This window comes from Stegostoma tigrinum, chromosome 18 (assembly GCF_030684315.1).
Source record: "Stegostoma tigrinum isolate sSteTig4 chromosome 18, sSteTig4.hap1, whole genome shotgun sequence".
In the NCBI taxonomy this organism is placed as follows: Eukaryota; Metazoa; Chordata; class Chondrichthyes; order Orectolobiformes; family Stegostomatidae; genus Stegostoma; species Stegostoma tigrinum.
Genome location: NC_081371.1, coordinates 58,968,438 through 58,982,954, shown reverse-complemented (window position 1 = coordinate 58,982,954; position 14,517 = coordinate 58,968,438). Strand labels below are relative to the sequence as shown.

Sequence of the window (14,517 nt, the reverse complement as noted above, 5' to 3'; positions counted from 1 at the left end):
ACTGTACCGTGTCATCAAGGCCTCTATCTCCCTCCTGTATTTTGACTTGTCATTGTTAGATATCTGTCCCACTAGAGTGGTGTCTTCAGCGAACCTGAAGCTGACATTTGTTTGGAATTTGGCAACAGCCATAGGTGTACAGTGAGTACGGTAGGGGGCTGAGAACGCATCCTTGGGGGGCTCCAGTGCTGAATGTTATTATGAAGGGGGTACAGTTACCAACCCTCACTGATTGCGGTCTGTGGGTCAGAAAACTGAGGATCCAGTTGCAGAGGGTGGAGCTGAGACCAAGGTGTCGGAGTGTTGAGATCAGTCTGGAGGGGATAATGGTGTTGGTGGTAGAGCTGTAGTCAACGAGCAGGAGCCTGATGTAGGTATCTTTGTTGTCCAGACGTACTGGGTGGAAAGGAACTATTTCCCAGCGTTGTGAAACAGAGCCCAATTTTTAAATGTGTTTTTATGCCACACAATCAGTTTGAGTTCGTGACAGATCTGCCACAGAGAAGCTCTAGGTCCGAAACGTCAGCTTTCGTGCTCCTCTGCTGCTTGTCCTGCTGTGTTCATCCAGCTCTACACCTTGTTATCATTGAGGAATATTTTTGGGTTTGGTTATTCACTGTTTATTAAACTTCATATTAAATACTTCATCATCTTAGACCAGGCTTTGATTGAAAGTTATGTTCAATAGTGACCAATCTCTCTGCTTCACGTATTCACACCCATGTGCTTCCCTTTAGCATTCCAGTGTTGTTTCCCGAGCGGTCTAAGCCTGCCCACACGGTGTTACTTATGCCAAGTCATGTGCACATCCACAACCTAATGTTGCGAGATTGCTCCAGGGTCCAGATACTCCTCACAACATCAGTAACTGGGGGAACAGGCTGAAAGTCACTGGTAGAAAGTGAAAGAAAAGTTGTGGAGAAATAGGAACACTACCACCCCAAGCTCACTCACAAACCACTCCTAACTAACACGGCAGGATTTAAGGTGAAAGGCAGGAGGAGGTTTAGAGGGGATTTGAGGAAACACCATTTCACCCAGAGGGTGCTGGGGGTCTAGCATGCGCTCCCTGGGAGCATCAACATTTAAAAAAGACCTGGAAGAACACACAATGTCATCACATTCAAAGCTATACTGGAAAGTAGGAATAGAGTATTCTGAGAGTAGTTTCTGTCAATGCAAATGGACTGAATGGATTATTTTAATAAGCATCTGATTAGATATAGGAGACAAGTAAGGACTGCAGATGCTGGAAGCCATTCAATAGACATGAAGCGAGACCCTGAGTTCTGACAAAGGATTTCTAGATGAGTTTACATTCACCCACATTATACTGAAGCTGCTTCCAATTTTATGTTCATTCAGTCAGCTAGTCCATGTGGGTGCCATGATGGCGATAGGGTTAGCACTGCTGCCTCACAGCGCCAGGGACCTGGGCTCGAATCCACCCCCAGGCATCTGTCTGTGCAGAGTTTGTTCATGCTCCCTGTGTCTGCATAGGTTTCCTCCCACAGTCTAAAGGTGTGCAGGTTAGGTGGATTGGGTATGCTAAATTGCCCATGGTGTTTGTGTGTTTGGGTGGGTGCTCCGAGGGTAAGTGTGGGCTTACAAAGGGCTGTTTTCACACTGTCAGAATTCTATGATCTTCTTTATGTCCCATGATAGTCTCTTACTTACCCCAGTATCTTGGTGGACGCTGCCACTGCTCTCCATCCATTCTTCTGATTCCACAGTCAAAGATTTTTGTTATTTATCTTCTTCAAGGAAGCACTTTTTAAAAATGTTAAGAAAAACTCCCTTGGAACACACAGAACAATGAAATGACCGGAGACACCTCCATCTGGTGGTTATAACTGTGAACTGCAAGCAGTGTCAGGTTGTAGGAAGTTACATGTTTGCGTGTTGTGTCACTGTTCATGATTCACATCAGCTGCCTGATACTGTTAGTCTTGGGGTTTCACGGTTATCTAGTGTAGACAGTCGACTAATCTATAGTAGTTTATTATGTTGAGAAGCAGAAATTTTGTTATGATATGTTATTTAATTGGTTAAAGTATACAATCATAAGCATTGACAATGTTTCACCAATACTAGAGCACAAACAGGCTGTTTGAGTGGAATGTGTTTGGCTTGTTAAAATTCTGGGAGAGCATCTTGCATTCCAGCGAAGTGTTCCGGGACTCTTCCCTCAGTCTTTCTCATCCTCCTCTTCTGGTCTGACTTCCATCTCTGAAAACAGCTCTTGATGTGAACTCCCCTCAACCCAGAGCACTTGCTGTTATCTCAGATTTCCAGGGGCAGGTAACTTAGCTCTGCATCAATTATTGCCTGAACGCTTTCAGCCAATGGCCATGGGATGGGTTTGTGATAAGAACTAGGAGCAGGAGTAGGCCATTCAGCCCCTCGAGCCTGTTCCACCATTTGATATGATCATTATGATCTCATTTAGGCGTTAACTCCATGTTTCTACCTGCTGCCTGTAACCTGCTGGACTGTTACCAATAAAAGTCTATCTCCTCCTTCACTTTACTCCATGTCCTAGCATCCACCATGGCCTCAGGGGAGAGACTTCCAGACTGGTGACCCTTTGAGAAAAGTAATTCTCTTCATCTCTGTTTTAAATCTATTACCCTTTATCCTGAAGCTATTACCTCTTGTTCTCGATTGCCCCACATGAGGAAACATCCTTTCTGTGCCTACTTTTGTCAAATCCCTTTAACATCTTCCATAGCTCAATTAGATCTCTCTTATTCTTCCAAACTCCAAGGCCTCAAGTACTCAATCTCTCTTCATGATGTTGAATGAGCATTGTCCTTTTTCCCACCTCTGTCTGAAGTTTAGTTTTCATTCTTTTGTGAACATAATCTTTACTTCAAAAGTAACACATTGATAATTGGGTACATTTAGCACCAGATCAATTGTTGGCACTTAGCTCATTGTGCGTCCTGACCTCTGCTTTTGTTGTGGGTCATCTCTTTTGTTTTTCTGTGCTAGAATTTTTGGAAAAGTAATTCCTGGTGTAATAGATGCTAAATGAAGACTCATGCTACACAGTAAATAATTGGCAAATTTGGACCCAACTTTCAACTTCTTCAAATCCCCTGATCAGTAATTTTTTGCTCTGGCTTCGCTTTGACCAATCCCTATGACAGTAAGTTCCACATTCTCAACACTCCCTGGTCAACAAAGTTTCCCCATTGGATTTACTCGTGATGTCATAAATTTAAGATCATTAGCTTTGTTTCAGATCTGTGTCATTCATTTCTGACTAGCGAACAAGGAAATGAGGAAAAGACATTTCATGCACGCACAAACAAAAACAGAGGTCCCTGGAAGAGCTGAGTAGGACTGGCAGCAACTGTGCAGAGTTAATGTTTTGGGACAGGTTAAATCTGATTTCTCTCCACAGATGCTGCCAGACCTGCTGAGCTTCTCCAGCAACTTCTGTTTTTGATTCTGATTTTCAGCATCCTCAGTTCTTTTCGTTTTTAATAAGACATTTCTTGGCCCTGTGATCTCAATACACAAATTCAGAAAGGCTGTGAATGTTTATCTTTCATGTTTAGGAAGGTATTTAGTGTGGGAGACAGACAGGACATTATGGTTACCACAGCTAATCAATTTTTTAAATTATTCATTGGCAGAATGAGGGCATCGCTGGCCAGGCAGCATTTAATGCCCACCCCTAATTGCCCAGAGGGCAGTTCAGAGTCAACCACATTGCTGTGGGACTGGAGTCACATGTAGGCCAGACCAGACAAAGATGGCAGTTTCCTTCCCTAAAGGACACTGGTGAGCCAGATGGGTTTTCCCCCTGACAATCGGCAATGGTTTCATGATCATCATTAGACTCTTAATTCCAGATATTTTTGAATTCAAATTCCACCATCTGCTGTGGTGGGATTTGAACCCAGGTTCCCAGAATATTGCCCGGGTCTCTGGATTAATAGTCCGTGATAATACCACTAGGTCATTGCCTAACCTTCTGGTGGGTTGTTCGTGAGAGGGAGAGGTTACAGTGCGGAATCCTCCAATTTAAGAAGAACACAGTCTATCTCACACATGCAGTTATTCACCAATAACAATGATCAATCACTATCAATGAGTCTACAGTGTCCAGCAAGCTTGATGCCAGGGATGGTCCTGGTGTTCAAGGGCTTTAGGATCCATAAACCCAAGCTCACTTATTCCTCCCAGACACTCTGTTGATGGTGAGCCAGTGTCATGGAGTCGTACAGCATGGAAATAAACCCTTCGGTCCAACTTGTCCATGCTGACCAGATATCCTAAGTTAGCCTAGTCCCATTTGTTCATAATGGGCCCACAGCCCTCTAAACCCTTCCTATTCATGTACCATCTAAGTTGCCTTTTAAATGTTGTAACTGTACCAGCCTCCACCACTTCCTCTGGAGGCTCACACATGCCCCACCCTCTCCATGAAAATGTTGCCCTTTAAGTGCCTTTAATTCTGCCCCTCTCACCTTAAACCTAAACCCTCTGGTGTTGGACTTCCCCACCCTCGGGAAAAGACCTCGCGTATTCACCCTGTCCATGCCTGACATGATTTTATAAATCTGTAAGGTCACCCCTCAGCCTCCAACGCTGCAGGGAAAATAGCCCCAGTCTATTCAGCCTCTCCCTATCGCTCAAAGCAGGTAGGACGTAGACAAAAATTATGCTGAATTTGGTTAATAAGCCCATTGTCGAGAAAAGTGTTCAGCCTCACATTTGGCCAACTGATATAATATTCATGCCTCACATTTCTCCTGTGCCAGATTCTAACATGAAGTTGGAAGCCACTGATAAGCTCTTTGGTGCAAACTATCGCTGTGGTTAAGTTAATCAATCCTTTTGAAAGTCACTAGACTGGCGAAGGATTTGAAGAAGCAAAATCTGGTGTATAACGTGATATGAAGAGAAAGCAGGGGTGTAGGATTGGACAACGTACAACCGAAAACTGTTGTCTTCCTACCAATGGGGGACCATTCAGTGGCCCTGCACTGCTGTGAATTACCTAAGGGATCGTATACTGTTGTTGCAGGAGAAAGTTCACTGTAACTCTATGTTTGGAGGGATTGTGATATAAGGAGAAGTTGAGGGGCTTGGGCCTGTACTCATTGGAGTTTAGAACAATGACAGACAATCTTATAGAAACATCCTCACTTGGGGACTTGACAGGACAGATGCAAAAATTGTTGCCTTCCCTTCTGAAAGAGCCTAGGACCAGAGGTCGTAATCTCAGAATCAGGGGTCACACATTTAAGATGAGGCGATAGGAGATGAGGAGGAAATTCTTCTCTCAGAGGGGAGCGAATCTGTCTTTACTGCAGAGGGTTGCCAAAGCTGGGCCATTAAGTAGATTCAATGCTGAGACCGACAGAATTTTAATCAGGTAGTGGACAAAGGCAGGAAAGTGGAGTTGAGGATTATCAGATCAGCCATGATCTCACTGAATGGCAGAGGACACTTAATGCGCCGAATGGCCCACTTTTCCTCCTGTATATTATGTGGCCTTAAAGAGGGGCAATGCAATTCCGAGTCAGGATTGATTATGACACACAACATCCCAAGGTATTCCACCCGAGTGTTACAGTTTAATACTGAGGCCCAGAAAGAGCTATTAGGGCAGGGGACCTTGTTTTAATTAGCATCTAGACAAGGAGGAGAGAGAGAGAGAAAGAAAGATTCAGGGAGAGATGGGGGAGAGTGAGAGAGAGAGAGAAAGAGAGGGGTATGGTGTGCATTCAGGAAAGGATTACTGAGTTTGGAGGCCAGGGAGCTGAAAGCATGCCCACTAATCATGGAGCGACGAAAATTCGGGGAGAGTGAAAAATAAAAATGGGAACGTTTAGAGATGTCACTGGTCGTGGGGCTGGAGGAGATTACATAGAGAGACAATGGAGAGTTTTCAAGACAAGAAAGGAGATTTTTAAAAGAGAGAATCCAACTTGATCAGTGACAAATGGGACTTGATGTGAGGTCTATAAATGATGTCTAAATCATTAAAATACTTTAAATTGACATGCAAAACTGACTCTGAGCTTCCACTTGCCTGCCACTTCAACACATCACCATGTTCCCTCGGCAGCATCTGTCTGAGGTTTGCAGCCGTGCTCCAGCGAAACTCAACACAAGCTCAAAGGACAAAATCTCACTTTTTTTATTATACATTTTGTGGGATGTGGGTGGGGTTGAGCTGACTTCTCTAACCATTGCAGTCCAGGTGCTGGAGGTAGACCTTCAATACCCTTAGGGAGGGAATTCCAGCATTTTGACCCGTGACAGTGACATAACAGCAATATATTTCCAAGTCAGGATGGTGAGTGCCTCGGAGGGGAACTTGCAGGGGGTGGTGTTCCCATGTATCTGCTGCCCTTGTCCTTCTGGATGGAAATGGTTGTGGGTTTGGAAGGTGCTGCCTGAGGATCTTTGGTGAATTTCTGCAGTGCACCTTGTAGACAGTACACACTGCTGCTGGTGAACGTCGATGAAGGAGGGAGTGGGATGTTTGTGGATGTGATGCCAATCAAGTGGCTGCTTTGTCCTGGATGGTGTCGAGCTTCTTGAGTGTTTTTGGAGCTGCACTTATCCAGGAAAGTGGGGAGTATTCCATCACATTCCACACCCTGCAGCCTCTAGGACGCAACATTTGAGTTCAATAACTTTTGATCTTGATTCCGTCCTCCAGTACTTTTAACCCATCCTGCAGTCCAGTCATGAAATGGATTGCTTTTAGTACAGTCACTCATCTGCCCCGAGGCCCATTATCACGTTGTATGGTGTTCTGAGGAAGGGTCACTCAACCTGAAACATGAACTCTGGTTTCTCTCCACAGATGCTGCCAGACCTGCTGAGCTTTTCCAGCAACCTCTGGTTTTGTTTCTGATTTCCAGCATCTGCAGTTCCCTGCTTTATTTGTTAATTAAAGTGACATGTTTTGTTATCTAAGTAAGTGGTTGTGATGGATTATAACCAAGCATAATTTTTATTTTGAACAGGCATAGCTGAGGAGTACATCACCCCCATGTTTAACTTCTATCGCAGTATCGGGGAGCTGAAAATGACACAAGAGGAGTTTAGTCTTTTAACAGCGATCACCATTCTGTCACCAGGTATGTGCTGGTTGTAACTGAGTTGAGTGTTCAGCCTGTTTTCGGGCTCTCCCACTGGGACAGCGCTGGGACAGTGACTCAGCGACTCTCTCACTTCTGAGTTGTAGATTTAAACAGCAAAGAACAGTACAACACAGGCCCTTCCGCCCAACGAAACTGTGCAAAATTATGACACCTTTCTAAAATAAAAATTGTTGGCCTCTATATAGACCATATCCCTCTCTTCCCTGCCAATTCATACATTAAGATGCCCCTTAAATATTGCTATTGTATCCCGCTCCAACTCATCCTCTGCAGCACATTCCAGGCACTTACTACCCTCTGTATCCTTTAACACTTCCCCTTTTTACCTTCGACCTCTGTCCCATAGTAATTGTCATTTCTCCCTTGGGAGAAATGCTCTAGTTTTGTTCACCTCTATCAGGTTGGCCCCAAAATAAGCAACATCTTGGCAACATCAGTACCCTCTCCAAAGCTTCCACATCCTTCTGGCAGTGTGGCAGCAGAACTGTACACGAAATCCCAAGTGTGGCCTAATTAAAGCTGCGATGTGATTTGCCAAGTTTATTCTTTATGCCCCTTCTGATGAAGGTAAACATGCCATTTGCCTTCTTGACCACCTTATCCACTTGTGTTGCCACTTCCAGAGAACTGTGGACCTGTACACCTGGATCTCTCTGCATGTTGATGTTTCTAATATATCTGTCATTGCTGTGTACTTCCCTCCTGCGATAGACCTCCCAAAACATATCACCTCACATTTGTCCAGATTAAACTCTATCCGCCATTTCTCCACCCAAGTCTCCAGCCTGTCTATATCCTGCTGTATCCTCTGGCAATCCTCCTCCCTATCGAGAGTTCCCCCAATCTTTGTGTCACCTGCGGACGTATTAATCAGACCACACACGTTCTCTGCCAAATCATTTCTATAAATTACAAACATCAGTGGTCCCAACACTGATCCCTGTAAAATACCACAGTCACAGATCTCCATTTGGAAAACCACCCTTCCACTTCCACTGCTACTCTCTGTTTTCTATGACCAAGCCAGGTATGTACCCATCTTTATCAGCTCATTGTGGATCCCATGTGACTTTGCCTGTATCAGCCTACCATGAGGGACTTTGTCAAAGGCCTTCACCATGTAGATAGCAATCACCACCCGACCACATCAATAGTCTTTGCCGCTTCCTCAAAAAACTCAATCAAGTTTGTGAGACACATCCTCCCCTGCATAAAGCCATGCTGCCAATAAGCCCATGTTTTTCCAAATGCGAGGAAATCCATCCCCAATAATTTCCCTATCACTGACCTAAGACCCACGAGGCTGTAACTTCACAGATTATTCCTGTCACCCTTAAACAAAAGAACAACACTGGCTATTCCACAATCCTGTGGGACTTCTCCTGTGATTAAAGAGGATACAAAGGTTTTGTACAAGGGCCCAACAATTTCGTCCCTCACCTCTCTCAGCTTTCTGGGTCCTGGAGACCTGTCTACCATGAAGCATTTCAACACACGCAGTGCCTGCTCCGTCTTTATCACAACATGCCCTAGAATACCAATATGCCCCTCCTGAGAGTCACCATCCACCATACCCTTTTCCTTCAAATAGTGTTGCAAAGTATTTGTTGAGGACCTCACTCACTTCCTCCAGCTCCATGCGTACATTCCAACCTCTGTCCATAAGTGGACCTACCCTTTCCCTCTTCCTCCTTCTATTTGTACAAAACACCTTGAGATTTTCCCTAATCTTGTTTGCCCAGGTCATTTCATTGCCCCTTTCAGTGCTCCTAAATCCATGATTAAATTCTTAATCAACTGAGTTTCAGTACCTGGGACATCTGTGGCAAGTTTGTCCTTCCTTCATTGAGGACAGAGGAGATTAAGAAGGGAGGGAGAGTTTTGAGGTCCCTGCTCCCTAGCCTGGGGGATGACAGTGGTCACATTGTGTGGGGCAGATGGTGTGGGACAAGAGGAAGTAATCAGCTGGTGCACTGGTTATTTCAGGAACACACTTTTCACATCTCCAATGGGCCCCCTGCCTCCAAACCACCCTCCATTCCCTAGCAAACAGGTGGACATTTGTCCCCATAATTCTATCCCTATGGTCTATTAGAAATTCTGCAGCCCCATAGCTAAAATCTAGAGGAAAACACGACCAAGTCAGGTCAGGATCTAAAAATGACCAGTATCCAATTTGGAGAATAATGGAACCATAGAAAATAGAAGCAGGAATACATCCAAAAACAGAAATTGCTGGAAAAGCTCAGCAGGTCTGGCAGCATCTGCGAAGAAAAAAATCAGTTAATGTTTCGGGCCTGGTGACCCTTCCTTACAGCTGAGCAGGAGTGGGCCATTCAACCCTTTAAGCCTGCTCCACCATTCAATATGATCATGGCTGATCATCCAACTCAGTCCCTTATTCCCACTTTCTCCCTGTTTCCTTTGATCCCTTAATAACCAACTCCTTCTTATAAACATTCAACGTTTTGCCTTCAACCACTTTCTGTGGTAGATAGTTCCATAGGCTCCCCACTCTCTGGGTGAAGGCATTTCTTCTCATCTCAGCCCTAAATGGCTATGCCCTGAGACTATAACCTCTAGTACTAAACTCCCTGGTCGTCAGGAACATCCTTCCTGTGTTCACCCTGTCTACTCATGTTAGATTTTTATAGGTTTCTGTGAGATGCCCCTCACTCTTCTAAACAACAGTGAGTATAGTCCTAACTGATCCAATCTCTCCTCATATGTCCATCCTGCATTTGCAGGACTCAGTCTGGTAAATCTCCTTGTACTCCTTCCGTAACCAGAACATCCAGCCTCAAATAAGGAGACCAAAACTGCACACAATATTCCAGATGTGATCTCACCAAGGCCCTGTACAACTGTAGCAAAGAAGTAAAGGAAAGAAATCTTGGTGTCAAGATTCAAATTGAGACTGTCGACACTGTTCATAATATTACTCATTGCCCCAGAGAACTGGGGTTGGACTAGAAGGAACATTTGGGCTAATCCCACACTGACTGAGAAAGAAATATTTCATAAAATGACAAAAACAATGTACTCAAAACATAGTCCCATACAACGCTGGAGCTGATGAGGGTTTAAACAGGCACAGGCAATATGTTTGGCAACAATATGAACTCTTTATTGCTTCCCCCCATCTCATGTGGCGTATACATTTACAATTCAATGTGATTTAAAGAAGAGGCTGGTGAGAATCTGGTCCCTGCCTCCCTAACCTGTTCTTCCTCTCACCCATCCCCTCCTCCCACCTCAAGCCACATCTCCATTTCCTACCTACTAACCTCATCCCGCCTCTTCGACCTGTCCGTCCTCCTTGGACTGACCTATCCCCTCCCAGCTCCCCACCTATACTCTCCTCTATCTATCTTCAGTCCACTTCCCCCTCTCTCCCTATTTATTTCAGAGTCCTCTCCCCCTCCCCCTCCCCCTTTTCTAATGAAGGGTCTAGGCCCGAAACGCCAGCTTTTGTGCTCCTGAGATGCTGCTGGGCCTGCTGTGTTCATCCAGCTTCACACTTTATTATCTTGTTGAGAATCTGGAACTCACTGCCTGTAAAGATGTAGGGACAGAAATCCTCATAACATTTAAAATGTCTCCAGATGTGATGACTTGGGATGATGGTTTATATTTCCTTGAAAATGGAGTCACAGGTGGAAAGGATATTGAGGAAGACATTTGGTACTTGCTTTTATTGGTCAGTGCATTGAGTATTGGAGTTGGGAGGGTCATGTTGCAGCTGTACAGGATATTGGTTAGGCCACTTTTGAAGTACTGTCTGTGATTCTGCTCTCCCTTCTGTAGGATGTTGTGAAACCTGGAAGGGTTCAGAAAAGATTTACAAGGATGTTGCCAGGGTTGGAGGGGTTGAGCTCTAGGGAGAGGCTGAATAGGCTGGGGCTGTTTTTGCTGGAGTGTTTGAGGCTGAGGGGTGACCTTATAGAGGTTTATAAAATCTTAAGGGACATGGATAGGCTCAATAGTCAAGGTTTTTTTTTTCCCAGGGTAAAGAAGTCCAAAACTAGAGAGCTTAGGTTTAATGTGAGAGGGGAAAGATTTAGAAGTGATCTAAGGGGCAGCTTTTTCATCTAGGGGGTGATGCTTGTATGGAGTGAGCTGCCAGAGGAAGTGGTGGAGGCTGGTACAATTACAACATTTAAAATGCATCTGGATGGGAGCATGGATAGAAAGGGTTTAGAGGGCTAAAAACAAAAACAAAGTTGCTGGAAAAGCTCAGCAGGTCTGGCAGCATCTGTGAAGGATAAAAAAACAGAGTTAATGTTTTTGGTCTGGTGACGCTTCCTCAGAAGGGTTTTGAGCTTTTCCTGCAAATTTGTTCTTGTTCCTGATTGACTGCAGTTATTTTAGTTTTTATTTAGAGGCCTAAATGGGACTAGATTGGTTTAGCATATCTAGTCAGCATGGATGTATTGGACCAAGAGTTCTGTTTCCATGCTGTATAACTCTATATGCACTAGCTATGCCAAGACTAAGAGCCAAGAGCTGAAAAATTGGGATTTGAATAGTTAGACGGTTGTTGCTGACTGGCACTGATGCAATGGGCCGAAGAGCCTTTTTCTATGCTGTGGACCTCTGTGATTCTATGACTGGGAGCAGGAGTCTGTTGCCTGCCCATTGAGACTGCTTGGCCAATCAGTAATGACCCCACCTATATTTTACATCAGTTCCTCCTCTTCCTGCATTCCAATCATCTTCATACCCTTTAGTACTCACAAATCTATTTGCATTTTTTTTAAGTGATGTGGAAAAGAAAGGAAGTGATCTGAAAAACCTCTGATGAAGGGTCTAGGCCCGAAACGTCAGCTTTTGTGCTCCTGAGATGCTGCTTGGCCTGCTGTGTTCATCCAGCCTCACATTTTGTTATCTTGGAATCTCCAGCATCTGCAGTTCCCATTATCTCTGATCTGAAAAACAACTTTTTTCACTGAGGTTCCGGAATGCACTGCCTCAAAATGTAGTTCAGGTGAATTAATTGTAATTAAAATAAAATTAACATAATTCAATAGTAATTCAATCTAATAGAGTCCAATTAATTCAATTCATTCAATTGAAGGTATTCAAAAGGCTAATGGATGGTTATTTGGATAAGAATGGGGTAAAGGCGGAAGATTGGCATTAGACAATGGTGCTCATTTAAACAGCCTATGGAACAAAGTGGACTGAATGGCCTCCTCTCTGATTCTGTGAAGTGTCTATAGTGCAGGAACATGTCCTGCAGTGTTTCACTGAGATAAAGCGGAGAAGGCAACAGGGTCATGCGTTTGGGGAAGAGGGACAGTATTATTTTCAGACTCGCTAATTCAGGGGTTTCACATTAAGTTCTGCCCCTGCCCTCCACAATTGTTTATAATTTTAGCACTGCAGTTTTACAAAGATGAGGCACTGTTGGTTGGTTAAAAAGAACCAAGTTTGCCCACAACAGTTCCACAATCTTACCAGTGAAGACCACTTTGCATTGCCCATGGTTCCCCTAACAGCAACAACTTGAGTTTGTATGACACCTTTTATATATTGTTCTTTCACAACAGCGTTCTCAACCCAGGCAAGACATCGAGACACGCTGGTGGAATATTAGAGCGGTTAGCAAAAGCTTGGTTGAAGAGGTAGATTTGAAGGAGCATCTTAAAGAGGGTGTGACTGAGAAGGGGAGAATTTGAGGGAGGGAATCCCAAGGCGTGAGACACAGGAAGCTGATGGTATGGCTGTCAACGATGGAAGCCTAAGAGTTGAAGGTTCTCGGAGGGTTGGGGGCTTGGAGCAGATGACGGGGTCAGAGTAGGGTGAAGCCATAGAGGGATTTGGAAATGAGGATGAAAACTTTGAAAACAAGGAATTCCATTACGGTATTTGTCAGTGAGCACCTGGTGGTGGACTAATGGGTCTCGTTGCAAGTTAAGATATAGGCAATAGCGTTTTGGATGTGAAGTGACCCGCAGGCCAGACCAGTCCCACTCCACCGACACCCTCATCCGCCTAGCCGAACTCGTTCTCACCCTCAACAACTTCTCTTTCGATTCCTCCCACTTCCTACAGACAAAGTGGGTGGCCATGGGCACCCGTATGGGCCCCAGCTATGCCTGCCTCTTCGTAGGTTACGTGGAACAGTCCCTCTTCCGCACCTACACAGGCCCCAAAACCCACCTCTTCCTCCATTACATTGATGACTGTATCGGCGCCGCCTCATGCTCCCAAGAGGAGCTCGAACAGTTCATCCACTTCAACACCTTCCAACCCAACCTCAAGTTCACCTGGGCCATCTCCAACACATCCCTCACCTTCCTGGACCTCTCTGTCTCCATCTCAGGTAACCAGCTTGTAACTGATGTCCATTTCAAGCCCACCGACTCCCACAGCTACCTAGAATACACCTCCTCCCACACAACCTCCTGCAAAAATTCCATCCCCTATTCCCAATTCCTCCGCCTCCGCCGCATCTGCTCCCACGATGAGGCATTCCACTCCCGCACATCCCAGATATCCACGCTCTTCAAGGACCACAACTTTCCCCCCACAGTTGTCGAGAACGCCCTTGACCGCGTCTCCCGCATTTCCCGCAACACATCCCTCACACCCCGCCCCCGCCACAACCGCCCCAACAGGATCCCCCTCGTTCTCACATACCACCCCACCAACCTCTGGATACAACGTATCATCCTCCGACACTTCCACCATCTACAATCCGACCCCACCACCCAAGACATTTTTCCATCCACACCCTTGTCTGCCTTCCAGAGAGACCACTCTCTCCGTGACTCCCTTGTTCACTCCACACTCCCCTCCAACCCCACCATACCCGGCACCTTCCCCTGCAACCGCAGGAAATGCTACACTTTCCTCCACACCTCCTCCCTCACCACCATCCCAGGCCCCAAGATGACTTTCCATATTAAGCAGAGGTTCACCTGCACATCTGCTAATGTGGTATACTGTATCCATTGTACCCGATGTGGCTTCCTCTACATTGGGGAAACCAAGCGGAGGCTAGGGGACCACTTTGCAGAACACCTCCGCTCGGTTCGCAATAAACAACTGCACCTCCCAGTCGCGAACCATTTTAACTCCCCCTCCCATTCCTTAGACGACATGTCCATCATGGGCCTCCTGCAGTGCCACAATGATGCCACCCGAAGGTTGCAGGAACAGCAACTCATATTCCGCTTGGGAACCCTGCAGCCCAATGGTATCAATGTGGACTTCACCAGCTTCAAAATCTCCCCTCCCCCCACTGCATCACAAAACCAGCCCACCTTGTCCCCGCCTCCCTAACCTATTCTTCCTCTCACCCATCCCCTCCTCCCACCTCAAGCCGCACCTCCATTTCCTACCTACTAACCTCATCCCGCCTCCTTGACCTGTC

The 14,517-nt window shown here is 45.5% G+C and overlaps 1 protein-coding gene across 4 annotated transcripts in view; it reads left to right on the top strand.

The window, feature by feature from the left end:
* The window catches only part of nr1h4 (nuclear receptor subfamily 1, group H, member 4), a 109,551-nt gene that overhangs the window by 82,322 nt on the left and 12,712 nt on the right, over nt 1–14,517 (top strand). For all 4 annotated transcript variants that reach the window (XM_048549148.2, XM_048549149.2, XM_048549151.2 and 1 more), the window contains one exon: nt 6,999–7,112. In XM_048549148.2, coding sequence (XP_048405105.1) covers nt 6,999–7,112 — 114 coding nt within the window. The remainder of the gene's footprint in view (nt 1–6,998; nt 7,113–14,517) is intronic.